The sequence below is a fragment of the Cannabis sativa genome, chromosome 2 (genome assembly GCF_029168945.1).
Source record: "Cannabis sativa cultivar Pink pepper isolate KNU-18-1 chromosome 2, ASM2916894v1, whole genome shotgun sequence".
Taxonomy (NCBI): Eukaryota; Viridiplantae; Streptophyta; class Magnoliopsida; order Rosales; family Cannabaceae; genus Cannabis; species Cannabis sativa.
In genome coordinates this window covers 89,598,199-89,611,454 of record NC_083602.1, presented here as the reverse complement: position 1 = coordinate 89,611,454, position 13,256 = coordinate 89,598,199, and the positions used below count along the sequence as shown (strand labels likewise).

Here is a 13,256-nt window from a genome sequence, read left to right as displayed (position 1 = left end):
AATAATATTTTATCAGTATTTGTATAAAAGCCGAAAAAAATTTATTTAGGGATAATTCTCAAATGATTTAGAGCAACCAGTCCATATTTTAGGCAAGGTGACATCTTTTTTGGACTCTAATATATGTAAATTGTAATCTAAGTTGTAAAATATTAAAAATGAGTAATTTGCAACACAAATTTTTAAGTTTAATAAATAAATATCTAAATTTAATTTTTGGCAGTAATAATATTACCTAAATTATAATTCTAAAATTTTTGTAAGTACCTAACTGTGAAATACTAAATAAATTGGCAATTGGCACGTGTTAATTCTTGATTGATCCAAATTATTAAATTATAATTTACAAAAATGTTTAAATATACCAATAAAAAAATGATATGTGGATAATAACTTAATATTTACGGGCCAGATACTTAGAGAGTTTTAGAATTATAATATAAGTATTATTACCACTAAAAATTAAACTTAAATATTTATTTGCAACCGAAAATTAAATTTAAATATTTAAATCATAAATTATTCTTAAAAAATTAGCATCTCAATCAATAAGGTTTACGCTCCCTTATCATGATAAACACTTAATTGGATGACATGTCTATTATATAAATATATATTATAAAAGCATATATATATATATAGGCAAATCATCAGGTACGTCGACCGTTTTTATTATCCCACTTTATCATGATCATGATCATGATCTAATATAATTTCTTTCAAATCAACCAACCATATATATCCATTAATCGATCTAATAACGTCTACCACAACTTAGTTCACTCCACCTTTCTTAACAATGACATAATACATTTTTAGCTTTAAAAATTATTATTTTCATACAATTGCTTTACGTGTCTATAGCTTATATATATGAACATCTAATACTCCAACACAAATCATCAAATTTATTCCACTTCTTCATAAACATTAGCTAATTAATACTAATTAGCCTTAGCTAGAATTCCATTCTCATATATAGTAAAAAAAAAAAAAGGAAAAATGAACAAGCAAGCAATCATTTACTTCTCATTCTTGTTTTTGTGTTTCTTTTACCACTGCAAAGGAGCCACAATATTAGCTCACTCTCCAGCCCAACCTCCATCAAAACATGTAGCTGCTGCAGCCCCAACTAAAGCTAAGGCCTTAACCCCAACGAAAGCGCCAACAGCTTTGCCAGTGCCCGCGGTGGAGCCGCCATCTCAAGTGCCACTCGTCCAAGCGCCACCCCACAAAGCCCTTTACACACCAACCGACGTCACCAAAATCCTCGAAAAAGCCGGTATCTTCAGTGTCTTCATCCGCCTCCTTAAGAGTACTTCTGTAAGCATTCAGATCGAGAATCAACTAAATGTATCCAACACATTGACCATTTTTGCCCCAACAAATGGGGCCTTTGGTGCTTTGAAACCTGGCACTCTTAACACACTCTCCACTGAAGACAAAGTCCAGCTTGTCCAATACCACATTCTTCCTACTTTAGTTTCACTCCAAAACTTTGAGACTCTCAGTAACCCTGTACGGACACAAGCTAGCAATACTAATGACTTTCCTCTAAATGTTACTGTTGAAGGAAGCTTGGTTAACATATCTACTGGAATTGTTAACGCTACCATTTCTGGTACCGTTTATGAGGATAATCAGCTTGCTATTTACAAGGTCGATAAGGTGTTACTTCCACTTGGAATTTTCGGTCCGAAACCGAAGACAAAACACTTGGCTCCTTCTCCCACACCATTGAAGCCTTCGAAAGATACTAATTCGTCTTCTTCTTCATCATCTTCATCATCTTCTTCCTCTTCTGAGGAATCCATTAGCCCGGATGCGGCGGAAGGGGACAAGTCGTCAAAGTCCAAGGGTGTTGTTGTTATGAATAATGGTGTTGTAAACATTGGGATTGTTATGGTTGTTGTAATCTCTATGTGGGGTGCTTATATTTAGTTTTTATCTTCATTGGTTGAAGTTGTTGTGCCGATGTTTGAGCCATAGCTTGGAGGCTCTTAACAATTTCAATTCTTGGTATTTTTGTTTTATTATTAATGAAGATTTCATTACTTTAAAAAAAATATATTTTTTTCCCTTAATCCTACACTAAGATATTCTATAAATATTGTATTTGGTGTGATTAAATTATAATTAAAGAAAAAAATATTTTTTTTTCCTTATATTTTAGTACTATTTATAAAAGGGATTTTGATTTTATATACTTAAAAAATTAAAAAATTTTATTATCAAACTAAAAATTTAAACCCTAAAAAAACTATACTTTTTTTTCAAAACCCCAAAAATACCCCCCTCACAATTCTCTCTCTCTCTGCATATCTCTCTCTCTCTCTCTCTCTCTCTCTCTCTCACCCCAACCGCCCACCCTCACCACCACCTCCGACCTCCATCCTCCGACCTCCGACCCTCACCGCCACCTCCGACCACCCGCACCAACACCCCGACCCAGCCCCACTCTCTCGGACCGCCCAAAAGTCGCACCCCAAAAACCCACTCTCTCTTCCTCTCTCTCTGAAATCGCAGAAAAAAAAATTGCTCCAGGTCCGATGGTCGGACCATGGGTCCGATGGGGTCCGACCAATCGGACCCATGGTCCGACCATCGGACCTGGGACAATTTTTCTCTCTAAAAACGCAAAAAAAAAAAAAAATAAATAAAAAAATATATAATAAATATATAATGTTTTAGATTTTATACACTTAAATATCTAATGTTTATTTTGGAGGCAAAAATATCTAATGTTACAATTCTCTTACTGTAATGTTAGAAACTCTGTTTCGGTACTGTAAATAATTCGAAATTTTTCAAAAATTTACAGAAATGATATTATAACTAACGAATACTGTTATGAATTTTTTTTTGAAAAAACATATTTCGGTATGTGATTTCAGACATAGAAATTGACTAAAAAATTATAATAGAAGGTTATAATTAGCATTTCTCATTTATATATACATGCATTCATGTCTCCCTTTCGAATAAATTCAAGAAATTATGCCATAAATTAATTCTTTTCTGTTTGGGAATATTATTTAGTCCTTTTACTGGATTATGCTTATATATATATAAATATATTTTGGATCAGATCATAATTGAAAAAGCACAGCCACTCCAAAAAATTTGATTTTTAGTTACAACAAAAATTACAACTAAAAATAAAAAATATTGTGACCAAAAATTTAAGTTATGATTTTTTTTTTATGACGAGATTATGACTAAAAAATAAGTAGCTAAAAGTTTTATAAGTTACTATAAAAATAACACTGTGACTAATAATCGTTGTAAGTAATAGTTGTTAAGATGTTAACACAATTAGTCACAACTAAATATCCTTTAGCCACAAATTATTTATCTTTGGTGACAATATTTATTATCACTAATTTTTATTTAGTGACAAATTTTGTTGTCACTAATATTTTTTTAACCACAACCTAAATATTTTTAGCCATAATTTTTATTATCACTAATACATATTAAGACAACAAAAAATTGTAACTAATATTTTTTTAGTTACAACAAAGATTCGGAGCTACTCCCTAGAATTTACTAGCCAAGTGGCGGCACTGTTTAACTGAAGCTAGCATGGCAAGACTTCTCTCCAATCTCCATGAACAAAAGGTCTTCTTTGAATGATTGGCCAACCAGAGGGAGATATGAGAATCGATTGAGAAGTGAGAGAGAGAAGAAATAGGAAGTAGGAATTTATTTTAATTTTAAACATTTAGTCTTGAAATGATAGTGGTAATTAAAAAGGCTACAAAATATGTGATAGCCAGTAGTCCCGTGATCCGTAAGGGGAAATACCGGGTAAACTGTGCAATCCTACATCGTTTGGGGAAGGTCAATTGGGATGATTCAGAGACTGTGGAGGTATGAGACTACACAGTTGAAGAGAGCTTAAATGGATTGATTGGTACTACTTATATCAACAAGGTGAATCTTGTTTTTCGGTAGCCCATCACGAATGAACTCCACAGTTAAGCGTGATTGGCCTGGAGCAATTTTAGGATAGGTGACCTCCTGGAAAGTTTTCCCAGGAAGCGTGCGAAACTTCCCAGGAAGCGTGCGAGTGAGGACAAAGCATGCTGGAAACACTCGTGTTGGTTTGTAGGGTCAGTCATCAGTCCAGAAAACATGAAGCGGGGGCGTTACAAAATAAATTATCGTCACTAATAGAGACTATAAAATATTTTATTTTACATTTGATTTATGTGAGATAATATTGTCTAATATTCAATAATATATAATAAATAAATTTATAATTCCAAAAAATTATAAGTTATTTAATTTATTAATACTTTTAAATAATTATTTTAATTATATTTTAATAAATTAAAGAACTAAATTTAGATATTGTAAGCAAAATAATTATAAATTTTTTCAAAAACAATAATTAATTAGTTATTTAACAGTATTAGTCTTAACATGTAACTTTTTTAAAAAAAATAAGGGTAAATACTATTTTGGACCCTGTGTTTTGCAAAAGTTACAGATTGGACCCTGTGTTTTGTTAAATGACAAAATAGACCCTGTATTTTCTAAAATAGTAAAAATAGGACCCTGAGCTTAATTTTTGACAACTTATTTTTTTAATACAACCAACTTGAAGATAATGCTTAATACAAACAGATACAAAAAATGTAAACAGTTTTGTCATAGCACTTTTAGATCGGATTATAATTAAACTTTATTTTGACAAAAAATCAATTCAGGGTCCTATTTGTACTATTTTAGAAAATACAGGGTCCATTTTGTCATTGAACAAAACACATGGTCCAATTGATAACTTTTACAAAACAGAAGGTCAAAAATGGTATTTACCCAAGAAATAACACTAAACTATTAAATCAACAATTTTAGTTATATAATCACACTTTATAGATAAAGATAAAATATTACAACACATGATAATAGCGCTCGGCTCAGTTGGGGTGTACTATATATACGAACCTTGGTAGCCACCACCTTTTTTTTTCGACTATCGCACTACTTATTACGTACTATTATACGTATAATACCCATATTACCCTTCTCTCTCTCAAACTAATTAAGATCAAACCTAGGGTTTGCTAGGTGAGTACTATATATATATATATTACATATGTATTAGTGAAAATATGTGTATATATATACTAAACAACTTTATAGCCACAGTTGTTGGCATAGGTGACGAGTTTAGACAACTCAGAATTAGAGAGATCAACAAAGCCATCGTTATCTTGATCAGCATATTTAAGAGCTCTTGCACCTCTAAATCTGCTGCAATGAGATCCAAGATATTTGAAAGCTTCTTTCAGCTCTCTCTTCGAAAGCTTCCTATCATTATCTGTGTCGAACGTTTTGAAAGCCATTGTTAACTGGTCATCTCTCCATTCAATTTCCGCTACTTTTGGCTGAACTACAGACGATTCAAAGCAAAACCCCATATTGTATATAAAATATTTTCTTTCAATATATATAACACCTTTAAGAGAGTAAACAAAACTATTCCGAGCTAGCCCATGGGGGTTGGTTTATATAGGACTTAATTATTGGGGTGTCTCTCTTTATTTTCAAGATTTTTTTAGTTTTTATTATATAATAAGTTGGTCATTTTTCTTACCGGTTTTTTTATTTTTACACTTCAAAATAATTTTTTTTTTTTTTTTTGCATTTTTACGGAAACTCGTATAGAAACTCCTATTGCAACTAGCGCTGCAACCAGTTTAGAAACCCAAACTGTAAATTTGAAAAAAAAAAAATAAATAAATAAAACAACAGTATGGAGTAATTACCCTTTTTCTTATTATTTATTAAATTAAAGTGTTCTTACCTTCTTCGGTATCATATATATCTCTATTGGTGTAATTAAATATCGGGTTTTATATAATTTAGGTTAATTAATTTTTAAAAATTATCGATAACTAATCGTAAAACGCTATCCATACAAATTGTTGGGCACTTCCAATAGCCATGCTCATATAATATTGGTAGTGGGTACGTGGCCCCTAGCTAGAGAGAGTGTTGAAATGATTCGATCCTCTTGCAAATACAACCATGCACGTGAACAAGTTCCAAATATATTCATTTATTATAGTGTTTCCTTTTCCAAAATCAGGATAAGAGTAGACATTATATTACTATATATTCCTTCATTTTTTTTGAGAGTGAGATTTCAGAATCCTATGATCGTAATCTATTTATCTATATATATATAGTGAATATTAATATACTCCTCGTAGTTAATTAAAAGATATATATGATCATTATTTTATTGCTAGTATAATAAATTCATTACTATAATTATTCCATGTTTATCATAATTAATTAAACTTGTCCTGTTTGTGATATGTTGGACATAATTAATTTTAATCCTTGATTAATTAAGTTCTATTTTTTATGTGTCCCATCGATCAATCCAAATAAATGGTTCTTATAGCTTTTTTCTTCCATTTATATTCTTCTGTCTCTCTCTATGTAGAGAGAGGTTTAATTCTATTCCCTTTATAATTATGTTCTCTACTAAAGTAACAAGAATAATGAAGATTCTTTGTAGTCTCTAGCTATTAGACTTAACTTCAGTTAAGTTAGTTTTATTTTTGGTTAAGTTAGTTGGAATATATACCATAGTTAGGTTAGGTTGTTAGAACCACAGTTAATACTTAGTTTATCTAATTAATATTGGTCTCTTTTTACCTATATTGAGGCACTGTATGACTGCTTCAGTATAAAAACATAATAAAGAAAAGGGGAAATTATCATATATACTATTTTTTTATTTATTTTTAAAAAAATTATAGTTTATTAGGTTTTTAAAATGGTTGTAGCGCTAGTCGCAGTAGGAATTTCTATACGATTTTTTGTTGCAATTTAGATCGCAGCGCTAGTTACAATAGGAAATTCTATGTAGAATTCCGTAAAAACACAAAAAAAAAAAAAAATTGTTTTGAAGTGTGAAAATGAAAAAACTCCTAAAGAAAATACTTTGTTCTTGCATGCTTCATTTAACTTGTTTCTCATAGTCTCTGAAATTTCGTATTTTAATATTCTCAGTTTAATTATTTAATTAAATGCGGAATAATGAAACTGTTACTGAAAATAGTTTTTCCGTAGTTACAGAATACAACTTTGTAACTCCAGAAGAAATCAGAAAAACAAACAGTGCATAAAATTAAAAACACACAAGGTTTTTGTACGTGGTTTCAACAATCCTTCCAGATTGTTACTAGTCCACGGGACCACGCTCAGAGATAAGATTCATTAGATCGGTCTCAATAATACAAAGTAATTGACTTATGCATAAATAGACTCCCTCTTATTATATGCCGCAAGCTTGATGTATTCCACATACTAACCGAATCTTGATAAAACTCCAAGAGCTCGAAATCCCTTCGATCATCTTGAACAGTGCTTGAATCCTCTAGATTCAAGACTTGAAAAGCAATCTCCTGAAAGCTTTGTAAAACCTTCCCCCGAAGGTTGAGTGCTTGAATCCTCCCGATGCAAGACTTGAAAAGCAATCTCCCGAAAGTTTTGTAAAACCTTCTCCCAAAGGTTGCACTGATGTTCTTCTTTATTGTAGACTTGAATACAGACTCAAGACAATACAAACTAAAAATAAATAGAGTAAGAGTCGAACACCTCTATGACAATCAGTAGTCCCGTGATCCGTAAGGGGAAATACCGGGTAAGCTGTGCAATCCCACACCGCCTGGGGAAGGTCAAGTAGGATGATTCTGAGACTGTGTAGGTATGGGACTACACAGTTGAAGAGAGCTTAAATGGATTGATTGGTACTACTTATATCAACAAGGTGCATCTTGTTTTTCGGTAGCCCATCACGAAAGAACTCCACAGTTAAGCGTGCTTGACCTGGGGCAATTTCAGGATGGGTGACCTCCTGGGAAGTTTTCCTAGGAAGCGTGCGAGTGAGGACAAAGCACGCTGGAAACACTTGTGTTGGTCTGTAGGGTCAGTCATCAGTCCATGAAGCAGCCAGAGTGACGTACTCGTGTATAAGAGCCATTCATTCCATGGGTGTAAGGACCCAATGGAGGCTTGAAGCGGGGACGTTACAATCTCTTCTCTACAAAACAAAGACATTTTTTCCTTAAGATATGAATACAATTTTAAATGTATGAAAGAGATATTAAACCTAGCTGCAATAGGGTGTATTTATATATAATCAATTTACACCTTATTCACAACTTACACACGGTCTGAACAAGACCCTAGCCCACTAGAAAATTCCCTAAAATAATTATTCAATCAGCCCAGGAATTTCCATTTCTGTACCTACAGAATCGTGGGCAGTAAGTACAACTTTCCTTATATAGAAAAATAAAGTTTAGCTCCGATTTTCTCTTCAAGAATTCTGATCTAAGAAAATGGGAAACTCACACAAGATCAGAATATACCAGCTGGTTAGATAAAAAAGAAATGAGTAACCAAACTTGCCATTTTACCTTTCCAAAAATAGGAAAGCTAGGCAACTTTCCTTCCAAGTTTGGATACACAAAATAAGGAAACCAAATCAAACATACTAGCCGAAAATAATAATAAATAATAAAATATTTTTGTCAATTAAATATGCTAAAAATGGAATTAACAATCTTCCCCTTTGGCACTTTGATTAACAAAATATTTTATTATTAGAAAACCTGCATCAAGTGTTAGAAACCAAAGCAAATAGCTTTTTAAAGATACAGGAGTATAGAAAATACTCCCCCTGCATGAAAGGCTCTAACACATAAAACATAGAACTTTTTTTGGACGGAAAAGCTTACAAACCGACAACACAACAACTTTTTAAACGCAAAAGTGTACAAATCACAAACAACCAACTCCCCCTAAAACAAAGGTCTAGAGTTGTAACACACAATCCAAATAATAATAAAAAATAATACTACTCCCCCTTTTTGTCTATCAAGAAGCCAAAGATAACAAAAAAATATGAACAAAGTCATAATAGTTTAAGCATACAAAAATAAAAAGCAAGAGAAAAAATTGGACCACTTATTCATCATCATTGGATCGGAAGAATTTGATGATGCTGTCCATCCTCCTTAGAAGTAAGGCTTGACTTATCTCTATTCTTTCCAAATGCAAGTTGAATTCAGTCATTTCTGTAGGAGCAGAAGTGGAAGCAAATGCAGCCACAGGTTTATCTGTAATACCAAGGGAAGCAGTCCGAGCCTTTTTCTGAGCAGTTTTTCCTTGAAGAGGCTTCTCAGGAACTTTGAAAGTGGTTCCAACAACAGGCATCTCAATTGATTCATTCTCAAGAATCAATTCCTCTTGATCAGATAAAATCTTATAGATTAAATGAGGAAAGATAAGATTGAGCCTAGGTTTCTTGCTCTTTCTAAGAGAAACACTTTTCTCCAAAATCATGTCAGCCAAATCAATTTTAGCACCAATTGAAACTTTATACAAAAAGAAGACAAGTTCATTTTAAACATTTAGCGGATTGGAGAAAGGAAACCAATTGGATAGGGCAAAACTCATGAGAACAGCATGTTGATAGGTGAGTTGAGACATATGCATGGTGTCGGAGAGTTCCACATCATTATCACCAGTGAGATACCCAAATACCTTTTGACGATCAAACTCCACATCAGTTGTCTCAATTTCCATAGGCAGATTGAGAGCCTCAGCCACATCCTTCACAGTAAAGGAATACCAAAAGAGTCCTCATTGAGAAACTCATCAGTGATGTTAGCATAAAATTCCTTCACAATTTGATCCACATAGCCATCAAAACCAATCAAAGTATCCACCCATTGTCTTTCTTTCAACATGTTATAAACTGTTAGCCCAAGATATGTTTCCAAGAGGGGGGGTGAATTGGAAATTTAAACTAATTTCGGAAAATTAAAACTTTTAACACAAAATTATGCAATTAGTCAATTAATCAAGTAAAAGCAAGTAGTATGGCAAGCAATATATTAAGACAAATAATTAAACTTGTAAAGTAAAGAGTTTAAGGATTAGAAAATGCAAACTCTCGATTTTTACAAGGTTCGGTAGAACTATGCCACCTACGTCCTTGGTCTTCAAAGCTATGGACCTAGCTTTGAGTTCCAATATCGAGCCAAGTTAACGGGCTTGACTAACCCTTACAACCGGGAAATTTTCACCAAGGTATTTCCAAACCTCTTACAATAGTTTCGCACCCCCGAGGACTATTAACCTCTTTCTCGGATTGTTAAAGTGCCAATCTCACTATTTCCGGGTTGTTTACAAAACCGGTGCCAACCTCACCTCAATCACAATATGGAAATGTGTTTGATATACAAGCTAAAATCACTCTAGAAATATGATGATACAATGGAAACCTAGAGTGAAAAGCAAGCACACTTAAGATGAATAAAATCAAATTTTGGCTCAAAGTGTGTGAAAAGTGTTGGTTTGGATTTCAAACTTAGAAGCTCCTTAATCTCACTTAGATAGGTTAGATATATGTAATAAATGCTCAACCAACTTAATTTTTTGAGTGAAAATCGAGTTTATATAGTGTTTGAGTGAAAAATAGCCGTTTATAGCCGTTGGGCACGAAAAACGAGACTCCCTCTGGGAAAATCGGTTCACCGGTTTACAATAGGGTAACCGGTTCATGGAGAACCGGTTTACCTCTTTGAAACCGGTTAACCTAAATCCAGGCAGTGGAAAAAGTTCGATTTTTCGCACTAAAACGGCCATAACTCTCTACTCGATTATCCGATTTCAGAAATTCAAACTTTGTTCTCTTAGTTAAACAAAATGTGATTTAGAAATTCAATCAAAAAATTTTTTGAACTATCATGTGAGAAAACTTGTTGCACAAGTTAGTGAATGGGCCAAAATTCAAATTTATAAAAACTTAGTGTGCTATGCAAATCACTTTAACAAGACTAAAGTAGATTTATACCATTTAATTTTGAGTAGTCTTGATGTAGATGAGCCTCCTATCTTGATTTGCATGTTTTTGATCCCACGTTGACTTTTCCCGAGAGTTGACCTTGACTTTGACTTTGACTTTGACTTTCGGGTTGACTTTTTGACTTTGGGTTTTTGAAGACCTCTTTTGAATAGGGTCTTGAGTTGTTGATCCCTTGATGAATCTTTTGCTCTTGATATGCTTGTTGAATCCATTTAGTGTTGCTTTCAAAAGTTTGGTAAAAATACCAAAATATTTATTTTCTCTTTTAAATTTGCTACAAAATCAATAAATCATTAGTAACAAATAATAATCAAATATTTGCTAATCATCAAAACAAGGAGACCGAAAAGTTTGAGTTAACAATCTCCCCCTTTTTGATGATATCAAATATTTGATTATTTTTAAAGGGAAAAAAAATTTAAGCAAAGTAAGTTGGATTAGCTCCCCCTTAATGTGTGCAAGAAAAAAAAAAAAAATTTACCTTTTAATTTTACCTTGCATGAATTTGTAAACTCCCCCTCAATTTTTTACTTATGATAAATGAATTAGATACCAAAAAAAAATTTGAGGTGATGCCAAAAAATTAATCAATTTGTTCTCCCCCTTTTGATTCATCAAAAAGGGTGGCAAGGAATTCACAAAATATAAAAGAAAAGAGAAAAAAAAAAAAATAATAAAAATAAAAACAAAGCAACAATCCAATGCATTAAAAACATAACATCCAAAATAACATTCAACACAACAACAAAAAAAAATAAAAATAAAAACAAAGAAAAAGACCAACTAACACAAAGTCAAGAGGCATGAAGCCTTTGCACACAACCAAAAACAAAAAAAATAAAATAAAATAAAGATGCAAGAAGAAAAAAATATGCAAAAACTAGTTTGGTGGGGGGCCAAAGCGATCCATGTATGCCCTCCATTGTGTCATTTCCTCTTGCATGTTGTCAAACCCTTGCTCCATGTCTACTCTCAATGTGGTAATATCACTCCGTATGGTTGTCATCTCATGTTGAAGAGTTAAAAATTGGTTGTTCATTTCACCTCTCAAGGTGGTGAAATTGGAAGTCATGGAAGTGGTAAGGTTGGCAAAAGCTTCTTCAAGGTTAAAGTGAGGAGCTTGGGGTATTGGAGGCACTTCCTCTTCGCCTTCCTCTTCATTTTGAGCTTGGACATCTTGCTCTTCCCCTTCATCTTCACTTGGGACCAAGTGTTCATCCTCATGGACATGGGACATTGAAGTGGTGGGAATCCACTTCTTTTCCTCTTCATCGAATTTGTAGCGCATGAATTTGAATGTGATCTCACCAAGAGTGTCGGAATCCTTGGGTTCATAAACATCAATTTCATCTTCTATTGGGATTCCTAGAAGTGGGAATAAATAGCTAAGGAGATAACCATAGGGTAATGCCCTTTTTAGGGAAGGTTTAAACACTTCATGCATGGTTTTAAGGATGAGATAGCCTAGGTTAATTTGGTTTTCGCCCATTATAAGATTGTATAGGAGAACTTGATCAATGGCACTTACCTCATCTTGATGGCCTTTCCTAGGAATAAGATTAGAGCATATAAAGGCATGAACTATTTTCCCTTGAAGGGTGAGGTAGGTTCTTTTTTGTTTTAACCTAAAAGAGTTACCTACACACACATGATTATTAAAGAGGTTAAAATTGAAAAAGGCATTATTTTTAAGGCGAGGTCTATGGTCAAGCAAGAGGCCATCTTTAGGTGCATTAAGAAAATCATTAAGCGAGTCAATAGTTAACTCAAAATGTACTCCTTTGAGATCTCCCCTAACTCTATATGGATCACATTGAAACTCAATGCAAGCATAGAAGGCTCTAACTAACCTAGGATATATATTTGTTTGAATTTCTAACAATTTTTCCCATCCCATACGCTCAATAAGAAAATTAAAGTTGACATACTCAAGGGCTTGGAGATCACATTGCTTACCATTGATGACATCCCTTTGAGAGTAATCTTCCTTGAACTTCCTTGCAATTTTTCCATGTGAGAAGAGATCATGCTTTGCCTTAGTCCTTTGCTCCTTTTGTTGCATTGACACTTTTTGCCTCTTTGGTCTTGAAGAAGAGGCCATGGTGGTAGGAGGTTGAAGAGAGTAAGGAGATTAGGTTTAGAGAGTGAGAATTTGAGAGAAAAAGGGTTTGAGGCTCTATTTAGGGTTAAGGTATCTGAATGGGGGGTGAGGAAGTCGTTAATAGGGTTTTTATAGCAAAAAAATCAGTTTTGAAAAGACTGAAACAGCCTTGGAATCGGGCCCAGCGAAAACCGGTTTACCGGTTTATCAGTTACACGCAGAACCGGTAACCGGTTTACGCAGCAGCCATTT

The 13,256-nt window shown here is 33.3% G+C and overlaps 2 protein-coding genes across 2 annotated transcripts; one reads left to right on the top strand and one right to left on the bottom strand.

Moving 5' to 3' along the window:
* The first annotated feature begins 902 nt into the window (after positions 1 to 902).
* LOC115721310 (fasciclin-like arabinogalactan protein 12) lies at positions 903 to 2,052 on the top strand. Its single transcript, XM_030650584.2, has one exon. It carries the CDS (start codon positions 1,003 to 1,005, stop codon positions 1,939 to 1,941), a length of 939 nt encoding a protein of 312 aa, XP_030506444.2. The 5' UTR covers positions 903 to 1,002; the 3' UTR covers positions 1,942 to 2,052.
* A 2,793-nt stretch (positions 2,053 to 4,845) lies between these two features.
* Positions 4,846 to 5,500, bottom strand: LOC133035164 (probable calcium-binding protein CML18). The gene has a single exon (XM_061110990.1). The coding sequence runs from the start codon at positions 5,427 to 5,429 to the stop codon at positions 5,136 to 5,138; it is 294 nt and encodes a 97-aa protein (XP_060966973.1). The 5' UTR covers positions 5,430 to 5,500; the 3' UTR covers positions 4,846 to 5,135.
* Between the last annotated feature and the right edge of the window lie 7,756 nt (positions 5,501 to 13,256).

Bases quoted from the DNA above. Each gene is read 5' to 3' on its own strand.
- LOC115721310 (XM_030650584.2), top strand. From the start codon at position 1,003: ATGAACAAGCAAGCAATCATTTACTTCTCATTCTTGTTTTTGTGTTTC.
- LOC133035164 (XM_061110990.1), bottom strand. From the start codon at position 5,429: ATGGGGTTTTGCTTTGAATCGTCTGTAGTTCAGCCAAAAGTAGCGGAA.